This window comes from Pomacea canaliculata, linkage group LG3 (assembly GCF_003073045.1).
Source record: "Pomacea canaliculata isolate SZHN2017 linkage group LG3, ASM307304v1, whole genome shotgun sequence".
Taxonomy (NCBI): domain Eukaryota; kingdom Metazoa; phylum Mollusca; class Gastropoda; order Architaenioglossa; family Ampullariidae; genus Pomacea; species Pomacea canaliculata.
The window spans coordinates 38,128,527-38,140,940 of NC_037592.1; the positions used below are offsets into that span (position 1 = coordinate 38,128,527).

A 12,414-nucleotide genomic window follows, 5' to 3' on the forward strand; every position below is an offset into this window, starting at 1 on the left:
CAAAAAACAAAACACACACTCGGGAAAACATCCGCCATTCATACCCTTTTGACACGCATTCCGGAAACGTCCATCATTCAAACCCTTTCGCCCTCGCACGTGTTCAGCATCCCCGACAATGAGTAACCGATGGCGCCATGCAGGGAGTGCGCCATCATACGAAAATTTAGTGAATCTTTGTCCATTTGCGTAAATATCTTTGAAAGAACATCTACGTTTGTAGATGCTGTTAAATGTCGAACGTTTGACCTAGTCGAGCAAAGTTGTGTGTAAAGGTCACAGGTCACAGGTCCTAGGAAGCCAACGTTCGAGAAAATGGGAACTTTGGTCAACACGTTGAGCTTGTTGGCCAATATATTTACCAGTACAATGGGACTTATGACACGTTGAAGGTTTGACACTTCGGTTCCCGGTCAAGAACAAGCACATAAACATAAAGACCTAGTTGAGGTGGGTGTACGGCTGTGTGACATGACTTGTGAAAACATTGGTTTTGTCCACCCCGGACTTTGTCAGTGCTGAAAGGCCTGTTACTAAGACGGCCTCGAAATGGCTTTTAGGTGCAGTAGGTGGGAAAATGAGTCGGATCGGGGGGAGGAAAACTGATGACAGCGTTTGTCACCCTTTTTGAGTCAGTGGAAACAAAGTAAATTTGACCCAAAAGAGGCGGCAAGCGTTATCATCAGTTTGTAATATTGCGAAACAAAAATTGGAGAGAGCGACACAAGAAATAAGAGGTATGCACAGCTTGTTGAAAGTTTAAAAGAGAAGACTTACATCCCTCTTTTTTATGTGGACAGTTTGAAGAGGCAGGACCAACTGAAGACCTTGGTGTCATTGACGCATAGACCAACCCTCTCGTCACCGACCCAAATGATAAAAAGATAATGATAAATATATATAAAGATAATGATAAAGAGATTGTTTAATGACTTAATTAACTATACTTGCTGTACGGCGAAAATGTATATTTTAGTCACTTCGGTATACCCAAGATGTGAATCACTTTAATTTCCTAATGAAGGGCGATTAGCCCCTTCAGAAAATCAAACCAATTTACGAAACCTAGTCCGGTTTCCAGTGAGGATTTTCATGGCAGTAATTTATACGTGCGTCAGCAGTTAACCTTCTCAATTCTAGCTTTTTAATATCGTCTCTCTAGGCATCGGGAAATTTGTGGATTGAATATGGAGGGTCTAATGGAGATTAAGCCCTTTTCACCACTAAAGTGGGGATCGTAAGATGCTGGGTTCAGTTTTTATCCAGAAAAAAAACACTTTTCTCTCGGTGTGACAGGTGTTCGGAGAGATAGCCGTCTTGTTTTTTTAATGCCTGAATGGTGTTGACAGAATGATGTCGCAATGCAAGAGGATTACATTTCTGTCCCCCGTTGACGAGGAGACAGGCGAGGGAGAGCAATCACGCCGGAGCTTTCCTCCGGGTACTCCTCCCCACTTCCTCCCCACACCCTAATCCCAGTAGAAGCTGAGTACTTTCCCGCACCTCCTACATCGCGCAGGTCGTTAACTAACGAAACGTTGATTGTCGTTTTGTAATGAATGAGATCTCGGCTTCCTTGACCTTTTGAATCGCGACCGAGGACAAAGTCGAGAAATCGTTAATGACAGATATGAACGGCCTTGGCCGTTGTTATGGACGCATCTAAGACGAGAAAACTGATTCAACACAATGTCCAAACTGTCATTGCTGGCTGACAATGAAAATCAGTAAAGAAACAAAGTATTTGTGTGTTTTGTTCGTCAGTTCATTTTCTGTCTTCTTTGGCGGGGTGAGTGGGTGGGGGCTGTGTCTTGTTGCTAGAACTTTTGTTACTGTTTTGCTCCATCACTACCTCGGGTGGGTGACTGATCTTAGAATAGAAGTAGGGAAGCAGTGCTGAAAAAACTACACAAGATTAAAAAGCAAAACAAAACATTTTCTTCCTGCCTTCCTTCGCTGTAAGTGATTTGGTTTGTGTATAAACGCCCCTCCCCCCATTTCACCACTAGAAAACTCTGAGACCAGCTGATTACATGACAACACTTGCCATATCACCTGTAGTTGTAGGCAATTCCCGTGACGACTAGGTGGGCACAGGTTACAGAGGTTCTAATCTCTGCCCCCGGGCTGTTCTTTGTTCTACGAAGCGCCCACTGGCCTAGACAATCCTTCCCACTCTGAGTCCTATGACTTTGAACAATTCGTTTTAAAACATAACAGTTGTAACTTTTTTCGTGTCATTTGTTTTACAAAATCGTGGATCAAGAGTGCTGTGGGATTTTTATTGTGGTTTGTCTCCATTAAGTGATTATTTTCCAAAATTATTCTTCTTGTCGTTATGTGTTTATTTTCGTTCAACCTAAATTAGTAAACAATCAATTAGCCAGCAACTTATTTATTTACATTAGCTCCCAATCCAGCAAGTTTGAACGAACTCAGCAAGTCGTAGTCAAACGTTTGTTGCTAAATCTTTGTTGCGTTTCCATTGAGGCAACTATCTACAGGTGACACCTGTTCGGGGGAGTGGTCTTTGGGGTTTTTTTTCTCCAGGTAGTCCTTGCCTCCCCCACCTCACTTCATCACCTCTAAGAGGGACCACCTTCCCTGCAAGGCAAGCAGCTAGACTATCAAGGACGACTCGACATCCACTGACCACAACATAAATTATTCTTGTAAACCTTAAACTGTATTCTGACCTCTGCTCGATTATATAACAAACTATCTCCACCACCTTCTGGCAGGTGGCAAATGACAATTATTTACCTGCAGCGATATTTCGTACAACCAGAAGAGGGTGCTTATCCTTTATCCTAGTCGCGAGTTGGGGCAGGCGGGTGTCGCCTAGCCCCACCCAGACGTCACCTCCGATGTTACATCACTGTTCGCTCAGACGACATACCACCGCGGGGGCAAAGTGGAAAGGGAGGGGTCACGGCCAGGGTACAACATGCACAATGGTGAGCTGATGCAGACACTGCAGATGTTTCTAGTGCAATGATAATAATTAACTGTGCCAAAAAGGTAATGTCCATTTGAAAGGCACGAAATAAATCCACCCAGGATTTTTTTTTCAAGTTGACGGGAAAAGACTTCTCACCTCTTTCGTGATGCTTAGTGAGGCGGTGGATGAGAAGTATAATAGAACGGAGTATAAGGAGCGGAGTTTTTTTCACATCTTCCTCAATAAAAAGAAAATAAAGCAGCAATTGATGACTGCACTACCTTTGATGAAGGTAACTGTTTGCCTTCTACGAAGAGCCACAGACCCAAGTCTCTGTGAAGATCAGTGAGCTATCTTAATTATTCTAACCGACTTGCTTAACTAATCTTCCAGATGCCATGCTACAACTTATCCTCTATGTAACATCATGTCTTTCTCTCACGAAGGTCTCTGATAAGCTTCAACAGCTTGCATGGCTTAGATACAAATCGCGCGCTAATAATTCTAGTAAACTGTATTCTTTTTTCGCCTACAAAATTATTAACGAGGTGGAATGGAATTTATCTTTCTTGGATACTTGAGCGATCTTGGTTGGACTAAATAAACTCTATGCTCTTCTTTTTGATGAGCTTGAGTGAACAACAACAACAACAACAACAACAACAACACAACAACAACAACAACAACAACAACCACAACCTATTCAAAAAAAGGATTGTGATTTAATTCTTATATTACTGGAAGAGCAACAGTTTTCAGCTATTTCAGATTTTTCCCAATTGCGCCAATCCTTTGAAATTTCTCTATAGCAAAGAAGATAAAATAACTCCATGGAAATTTCGAAAGACTGGTATAATTGGGGGAAGGGAAGAGTATCGTTAGTTTGCTGCTGCTGGCTGGCTGGCTGGTTTTGGTGCCAATGTTGAATATGGGTGGATGGTGGGTTTGTTAGGTGAGCGACAAGTTGGCTTGATTTGCATCTATCGGTCCATATCAGTCACTTTGTTGACTGCATTTGTGCATTAAATGCGTGTGCCCGCGTGTACGCTTTTTAGGTGTGACCGTTCGCATGTGTCCTCTTGGAAACTGTGCCTCACGTGGCTCATCGCAACGCAGATCGCTCCCGTGGGTCGCTCCATCGCGACCTCTAGTCTGAACGCGACCTCTCCCCCGGCTGTTGGAGGCTGTGTGCTTGCATATTACGGAGCTGTGCTGCCTCTGGTGGGAGTCTTCACGGCCTGCACCTATCGCCTCCACATTACGTCACGTCCCTGGTCGACAAGTCTCGACCTAGGGTCAGCAACAATGTCAAGGCTGGCTCGCCCCTGCTCATGTGCAGCTATGCGTTACTGTGATGAAAGAAGTGAAATCAGCGTTATTTGTCGGTCAAGTTGCTCCTACATCACCAGCACCTCAACCCCCATTTCCTTCTCCTGATGTTCGTCGATGAGCTCGTTGGAAACCTACATCATACATATACACTGGAAGCTTTAAATTGTTATCTTGATACTGGTTTACCGTTACAGTGCATTACATCTTTTTAACTTTAAACCTAGGATTCGCACATCATACTCTGAGAGCTATAACAATCGACATCGACTATTTCTTGGCAGGTTTGAGCAGGAGTTAAAAAAAAAAAAAAAAATCCAGCGATAGAGACTACAAATTTAACACAACACGTACATCCGGGATGTGGGGTGTAGCTAAAGAGTACTTAGTGTATAGCCTGATGGGATAGTACGTGTGTTTACGTACTGTTTGAATCTGCCGCTTTTAGTCTGAAAACTATTACATCGTTATATTCTTTACCAGTGTGCATGAGCGAGTGCAAATGTGTACGTGCGCGTTTGCGTTCATGCATAGTTGCGTTTGAAGTCTTCTCCAAGATTTCGCTGTTACGAAAGCCTCTCTGGGGCACTAGTACACTGTGTCAGCTTGAGCGAAGTACGTGGCCCGAGTACAGCACCCAATGTCAGCCGCCCACAGGCACTCCCATCCTACGCGTACACGAAAGCAAACTGTACCCATTCCACCCACATGGTTGTTCTCATGCTCCAGCAATCACAGATGAAATCTTACTTAGATATCGCTTACACAGAAGCCTGTTCGAGCAGAGACTATAAATTAAAAAAGTCTCTGGTTCGAGTGAATATAAAAGTATCTGAAGCGAACGTATCGAGACGAATATTGCTGTTTCAGCAACGGATCGAATATTTCTAAAATAAGGATCACTATAAGAGATTTATTCCGCCTGTGGCTTGTATATAGTGGTTTCTATCTCTTCTTTTTTGTTTAGCTTGCTGAATTAGCTTCTGTTACTTCCTAAATGCCCTCGCAGACTTTAATTATTCTTCTACCCCGATACCCGTGTACGTAAGTATACGTGTGTGTGTCCACGCCCTCTGCCCCTCCCCCGGTCTGCATACCGAGCCATATCCGTTGTATCCACCCATTGCCATATTACAACGGCACAACAAAGCATCTCGATGATCAGCTTTTATTTCTCCTCTGACACATATTCAGCATTCTTCATAAGCATGCCATCAAGACCGCGTACAGCCCCTCGAGTTACGTACGTGTTCCCGGCCTGCGTGCGTTCACGTCAGGGTTGAAAGAGGTCATCTTGCATATGCAATGAAAACCATACCAACGACATATATATTTATAAACATTTCTTCATGCAAATTACTTTTGCACATAACAAATGTTGCATTATAGCCATGGATTTTTCACCATTAACATCCACATTCGTGAAAAATGTTCAGTGAATACACTGCGCAGAGTATCACGGATCAGGCATACACAGCTGTCGCTGAATAACACGCAAGCTGATTGGTTGTGAAGGGCGGCTGTATACCACGTGACAGAGAGTCCTCACCCTCATTGGCTCTTCTTCCACACACGCGCTCAATTCAATCTGTCTGCTCATCGATAAAGACGACGAGAGACTTCAGATGCATTCTCACTTTGGAAGCGAAAGCATTGCAAGGAGTAAATAGTACACTTGTTCAGCATAGTGTTGAACTTTATTTTGATATACTTTATTTTAGGGAAGTTTTATTATATCTAAGTAATACAATGTCGACGATGCCCAACCGTATTCGTCCTTCTCAAAAGGAAAATGTACAACGGCCCAAACAGGGTTTGACTTCAAGAAGTCAAGTACCACGACGAGCAGCTCTGGGTAATATTTCGAACCAGGTTAGAGTCCAGCCATCTAGAGCCGTCAAGGTATGTAAAAAATGAAATAAAAACGAAAAATGAAATTTATATTTGACAGCTTTTTTGTCATACCATTTGTACGGTCGTCGTTGTTGCTTGCAATTTCGTCTGCTTGAAAAATAATTGCCAAGTACTAGTAAAATATTTTTCACTACACTTAATTAAATACACCTAATTCATTGTACGTTCGTAACGTCGTATCTTGAAAACAAATGTCATTTTTGCTATATCAGTTTTCGAATTTCAAATCTGCAATGAGAAGACGCGTTGCCGTTGGTTTGAATTGGAACAATAAAGGTCGGACTAGACGTCTATTGAAAAACTGAATGAAAATACATTTCAAACACATTTCTGGAAATATACGATAAATTGTCAAAACTGCTGGACGACATTTTTGGTATAATTTTCATCATTGTAACGCGTTCACAGTATTCTTTTTTCGTTGGTAGACCGACGAGCGAGCTCAATACTCAGTATGCAGTTTCTCCTTGAACCAATTAAAAGGAAATCATACCTTTTAGTCGACTGCTTTTTTAAAACGCTTTTAAATATGTATTTACATTATGTACCATTTACTAAAATTATGAAACCCAGAATATTCTTCGCACGTGATATTAATTCGTGTCACACATGTACAATGCACACGCTTTGTATTTTAGGTGAACTTTTGTCAGTAAACATATTTTACAAATTAGAGCTTTTTCACTTCTCCCTTCCATACCCACCATTTGTATTTTGCAATAGATCATTCCTACAGACATAAAATCATTCTTATCACAAGTAAAAACAATGTTTAAAATTAGTTGCAGGGTAATGCATGTGCTGATTTTGTTTAATCAAAATAAAACTGTTACACGGCTATAAAAACTATTTGAGAAAAACTAGATTTAAAATAAGTCATTAAGGTCAACATTGATCCACCATATATGAAAACATATACTTAAGCCTAACTTATTTCTGAAAAGGGACCACATGAGACCAAAACTGGACAAGATGAAAATGCCTTCGTTCAGCAAAAAGTATTTGGAAAGACAAAGGCACAACCATTTACCATCTTTGTTGATGAGCCACAGCCACAGCAGCCATCTGCACAATCAGAAGCAACATCCTCAAGCAGATTTGACCTGGAAGATATTGAAAATCGTCTTCCAAGTATTGATGATGTTGCTCCTTTGCCAGAACTCTGTCCAGCAGCAGCCCATGATGACTCTAAATCATGTAAGACACATTGTGGTTTTCAAACTGGTGCAAGATTCTTTATTTGTAGTATGTTGTTTTCTACCATATTTCGAAGATGTAAGTTCATAAAAGTATTAATTTTCTTTGTCGCGATAGCATGACATTTTGACATCTTACATCTTCATGTAAGATCATCTGCTTAAATTGAAAGTAATCAAATTTGTGTATGATAGAAGTCAATATGCTGTTAATTTTGGTGTGAATTGTTGCAAAACTTTGCTACTTGATGGTAATGTATAGAAACACTTTAATGTGCTAAGGTGCTTCCCCAATGTTGCTTGATACATCTGTGATGGACACAATTGAAGATGAAAATTTAGTGGATGATGCGCAGACCGGAGCAGTTGCTAGGGCTGCCTACATACAGGATGTTCCTGAATACGCAGAAGACATCTATGACTACATGCTGTCCACAGAGGTAACTTTTTAACTTCCGATTTTATGCAATTTAATATTTGTATCAGTTTTGAATAAGACCATATAAACAGGTTTATTGTACTGTAGTGCATCCAGATTAAGAAACTATTGCCCTGGTCTTGGGAGTCAATGAATAGTGGTCTCAAACATTCTTACATATACGTACTCTGCTTTATATGCGTGCTTTTTATTTTCAGAATAAACTGAAACCACGACCTGGCTTTATGAGACGTCAGGTTGATGTGACCTCCACTATGAGGGCAATTTTGGTGGACTGGTTGGTTGAGGTGGCAGAGGAATACAAGCTGCACAGAGAAACTTTGTTCCTGGCAGTGAACTACATTGATCGCTTCTTATCTGTTATGTCTGTGGCAAGGCCAAAGCTCCAGCTTGTTGGAACTGCTGCAATGTTTTTGGCTTCGTGAGTACTGGAACATTGTTGCTCCGTAATTTTTATATAAAATATAAAATCAGTTTATATTAATAGATGTAAAAATTTTGTTTCACACCTGAACATGCTAGTTATTTTAAAAACTATAACATAAAATATTGTGCATAATGACAAGTGTCTACTCTTGGCACAGTGGGGGAAAAACCAATGTATGAAATATTGTTTCTGCATAAACAAATTTGCCTGCTAGTCATAAAAGCCTAACCATAGAATAGGTCTGGTAAATTAGTTGCAGCAATTGTAATGAATGTTAAAACAAACCTTGTTAAAACAAACCAAGTCCTTGTTAAAATGCAGTAACCATCTGCTTGGCTGAGATTTGTGTAACACGGGTGCCCAACCTACGGCCTGTGGGCTACATCCGGCCTTCTCATTTAAACCAGACACAAAATAATTTCATTTTTAACGTCATGATTCTGGAAAAACTGTCATGTTTTGGCCTGAAAGATTTTATATCATTTCCAGTGCAACCCTCGGGCGAGAAAAGGTTGGGCACAACTGGTGTAACATATTGCACTTTATCTAAGGACCTCTTACCAGTTAAAGCCATCTGTCATGCTGAAGATTTTGGTTCAGAAATATCTCAGATGCTGTTCTGACATATTTATTCTTGTTACTCCTCGGGGAGCATAGGGCTGCAACACTAGCGCATGTTTACTGCTGAGAAATATTTATCTATTCATCTAAACTTTATGCTGTGCATCTTGTTTACACTGTTTTTATTAACAGATTATACTAGATTTTATAGGGAAACAATCAGTCTTCAATTATTACATTTTGCAGGAAATATGAAGAAATCTATCCACCAGATGTTTCAGAATTTGTGTACATCACTGATGATACATACACCAAGAAACAGGTAATGATTTGGTTTGTCTTTATACACTCATGTTTACTGATTATTCAGATTACAAATTTGAGACAATTTTCTTGGATGCCTTTGTGATTAAATAAATCCATGGCTGTGGATGCACAAGTAAGGAAAGAAATTTCAATTTTAAGGTTCTGCGCATGGAGCACCTGCTACTAAAGGTCCTTCAGTTTGATGTGTCTGTGCCAACTGTCAGCTGGTTTTGTGATCGTATTCTACGTGACACGGGTGCTGATGAGCAGACTCAGTATCTGACAATGGTTAGTCAAGTTAAATAATTCTATGTCCATGTTTATGATTGTTGGAAATGTGTACATAAGCTTTTGAGCAACTTATTTTCCCTTGGGCTGAAACATCTAAGTCATTAGAAGGATAGCATATGTTACTCATATCGCACAAGAAAAATTGTCATGATGGTGTTGGCACATTGTTGCAGTATCTAACAGAGCTGGTACTCGTGGAGATGGACACCTTCCTCAAATACCCTTCTAGCCTAGTTGCTGCTGCTGCACTTTGTCTAGCAAACATCACTCTTGATGTTGAAAACCCTTGGGTGAGTAGTTCTGTTTCCACTAAAACAGCTTGCACAACTTCTACAGTACTCATTGACGCAGTTTGTAAGCTGGTCACACTTGTGCAGCATTTTATCAAAACTTGACAAGCACTGGAACAAAACTTGTTCTTGGCTTATGATTAGAAATCCATGTTTGCGGGGGGTTGGGGGGGGGATATCCAGTGTAGTCTGGCACAATAGTGCCTACAGTGAGGACTGGCTGTCCTAGCTTCAGACCTCATCTCAGGCAGCAGTTTCTCTGCATGTAGTATCAGTTTACAGGGCTGACTGTTTTGTTGTGATATATCTCTAGTTGACGACTTGGCATGAAACCCAATTACCCCCAACCTGAACCCCATTCCCCAGAAAATATGCAGTGACTTTAAATGATTCTCTGGTTAGGAGTACTCAAAAATGGTAAATAAGTCTCCAGTGATCTCATTCTTTTTTCAAAGCCCTGCAGTGCATTCAATGAAATGCATTATTTACATAATTCTTTTGAGGTAATTAACAATTTTGGATCTTATGCTGTATCGTTTTTCTTTCTCAGCCTGAGAGCCATAAGAAGTCTTCTCGCTACTCCCTTGAAGAGCTGGCAGCTTGCTTGAACGAGATGCATACCTTGCACAGGCAAGCTGAGGATCACCCTCAACAGTCAGTTCGTGAGAAGTACAAGCTAACCAAGTAAGTGAATAACACATTGTGTATTATTCCCAGGTTTCTTAACATGGTGCATTTATGCCTATTGCCTGCTGCTTGAAGCCACATCTGACCTACACTTAAGGATCTTATGGTTGAGCACCCCTTCCCCACTTGTTTTTAAAATCCTGTTAACACATGAAATAGTATTCTGCAGCATGCCCACGTTTTGGTTTTTGCGGTATTTGTCAAGACAGCGTTGCTGCATCATTTTAGAAATGCATTATTCGATACAGGGTGTTTTCACTGTTGATGCTGCCATTTTGTTTTTCGCTTTTCCTTGATCTTGGCTTCTCAAATTTATAAGTACTGTTACAATTTTGTCATGAAGTTATACTTAGCATACATCATGTTTTGCCATTTTTTTCCCCACAGGTTCATGCAGGTGGCCTTCATGCCTCCTCCCGCAGCCCTGTCATTAGTAGGTGTGTGAGTTTCACCATCCACAAGTTTTACTTCACTCTTTTTAACTTGTGCCACCAACACTGGCTTAGCAGGTTCTTGCATCCTGGAAATGGGATCAAATCTGCAATGAACTGGTTCTTAGATTTGAGCACTTAGTCACAGTGTCTCACTGTTGGCTGAGGGCTAAGGCAGCTGCATGTTACCAAGTGCTCCTGACGTTTTCAGTCAAGCTTGCTTAAATGTCGTGGTCAAAGTGCAATCAAGTGTGTGCCTGAGAGTTGGCAGAAGATGTACGATCTTACGCTGAACATTTCTCTGAAATCATGAATAGTTTTTATGCCTGTTATACAATGCTGTCATTGGTTTTAATCATTGGTTTTAAAGTTTGAAGATTGGAACAGTGTCCAGTTTTACAGCATATACTATTTTAGAAAGGATCATTATTACTGCATTAAATTTTGTCGCTGTTTTGCTGCTTTTAAACATGCCTGATAATTTTGTGAACACTGAAAGGAGCATTTTTACATTCAAAAGAAAGAAATTTGTGAACTGTTGAAGCTGTTTCATCGTTAATGTGATAATGCATGTTGCTAATATTAGGCACTGTTTGATTTTCAAACCACTATAATCATGAGAGAAAACAAGAGACAGCCTGGCCATGTTCGTGATTACTCTTTCTGCTGTCTTTCGCTTTTTGTTTTCATATATTATGTACCTACAGAAGCTTTTCTCGTCTTTCCACTCCCGAAGAGCTATTCTCGTCTTTCCACTACCCCAGTGCTCAAGAACTTTTCTTGTCTTTCCACTTCCCCACTGCCCAAGGACTGTTCTCATCTTTCTGCTCATTCATAAACTATTTGTCTTTTTTCTCCCCATAAGTGTACATATCGTATGTTTCCTTCACAAATGTTAACTGGCATTCTTTGAGATTTCGTACTGGACATTCAAAGAATGCCTTCATAGCAGAAACCACAACTTTTTCGTCGTTCTCCATGTTAAGGTGCCTGGACCATCTGGTACAAGCTCATTTCAACACCAGGTTTACGTCGAAAGTAGAAAGTAGCTGCCAGGGCTGTCCAAATTTGTTTCTTTGTCTTGTTTGTATGAGGCAATTTACCGGTCAATGATTTGGTTCATCCCACAAAATGTATTAAAATTGCTTGTCCGTAGACTGTAGAAAGTGGCTAATGTACAGTGACTTTTGTTGTCGGTAAGACATCCATGGTCTGAATCGTGGTCAACATATCTGTCCATGGCTGTCATTTACCATTTTCTTTTAATGTTTAAGTACCTAGCATCTAATAAAGTATAAACTACATAGAAGTCTTTGTCTTCATTGAAACATTCTGCCTGCAGATTTGCTACACAGTCCTCAGCCTTTACCATCTAGCTATGCTTCAGCATGATAATGCATAAAATTTTAACTTTAAATCTGGAAAATTTTCTTAAAGTAAAAAATTGTGGGACACTAACTATGGTGCAAATGCTGATGACTGGCTTATCTGTGGACATTAATAATATTAAAGTCATTGATGACTTGCTTCATTGTGCTACAAAATTAATGCGTAAATTCATTCTTCAGTAGGTAGCTGTACAATCAACTTCTAGAAACAGAC

The 12,414-nt window shown here is 40.4% G+C and overlaps 1 protein-coding gene across 1 annotated transcript; it reads left to right on the forward strand.

Annotated features, from left to right (window-relative positions):
* The first annotated feature begins 5,824 nt into the window (after positions 1-5,824).
* On the forward strand, positions 5,825-12,116 carry LOC112560487 (G2/mitotic-specific cyclin-A-like). The gene is made up of 9 exons (XM_025232381.1): positions 5,825-6,172; positions 7,129-7,381; positions 7,663-7,820; positions 8,017-8,240; positions 9,054-9,129; positions 9,273-9,401; positions 9,578-9,694; positions 10,245-10,378; positions 10,769-12,116. The coding sequence occupies exons 1-9, from the start codon at positions 6,020-6,022 to the stop codon at positions 10,824-10,826; spliced, it is 1,302 nt and encodes a 433-aa protein (XP_025088166.1). The 5' UTR covers positions 5,825-6,019; the 3' UTR covers positions 10,827-12,116.
* The last annotated feature ends 298 nt before the right edge of the window (positions 12,117-12,414 follow it).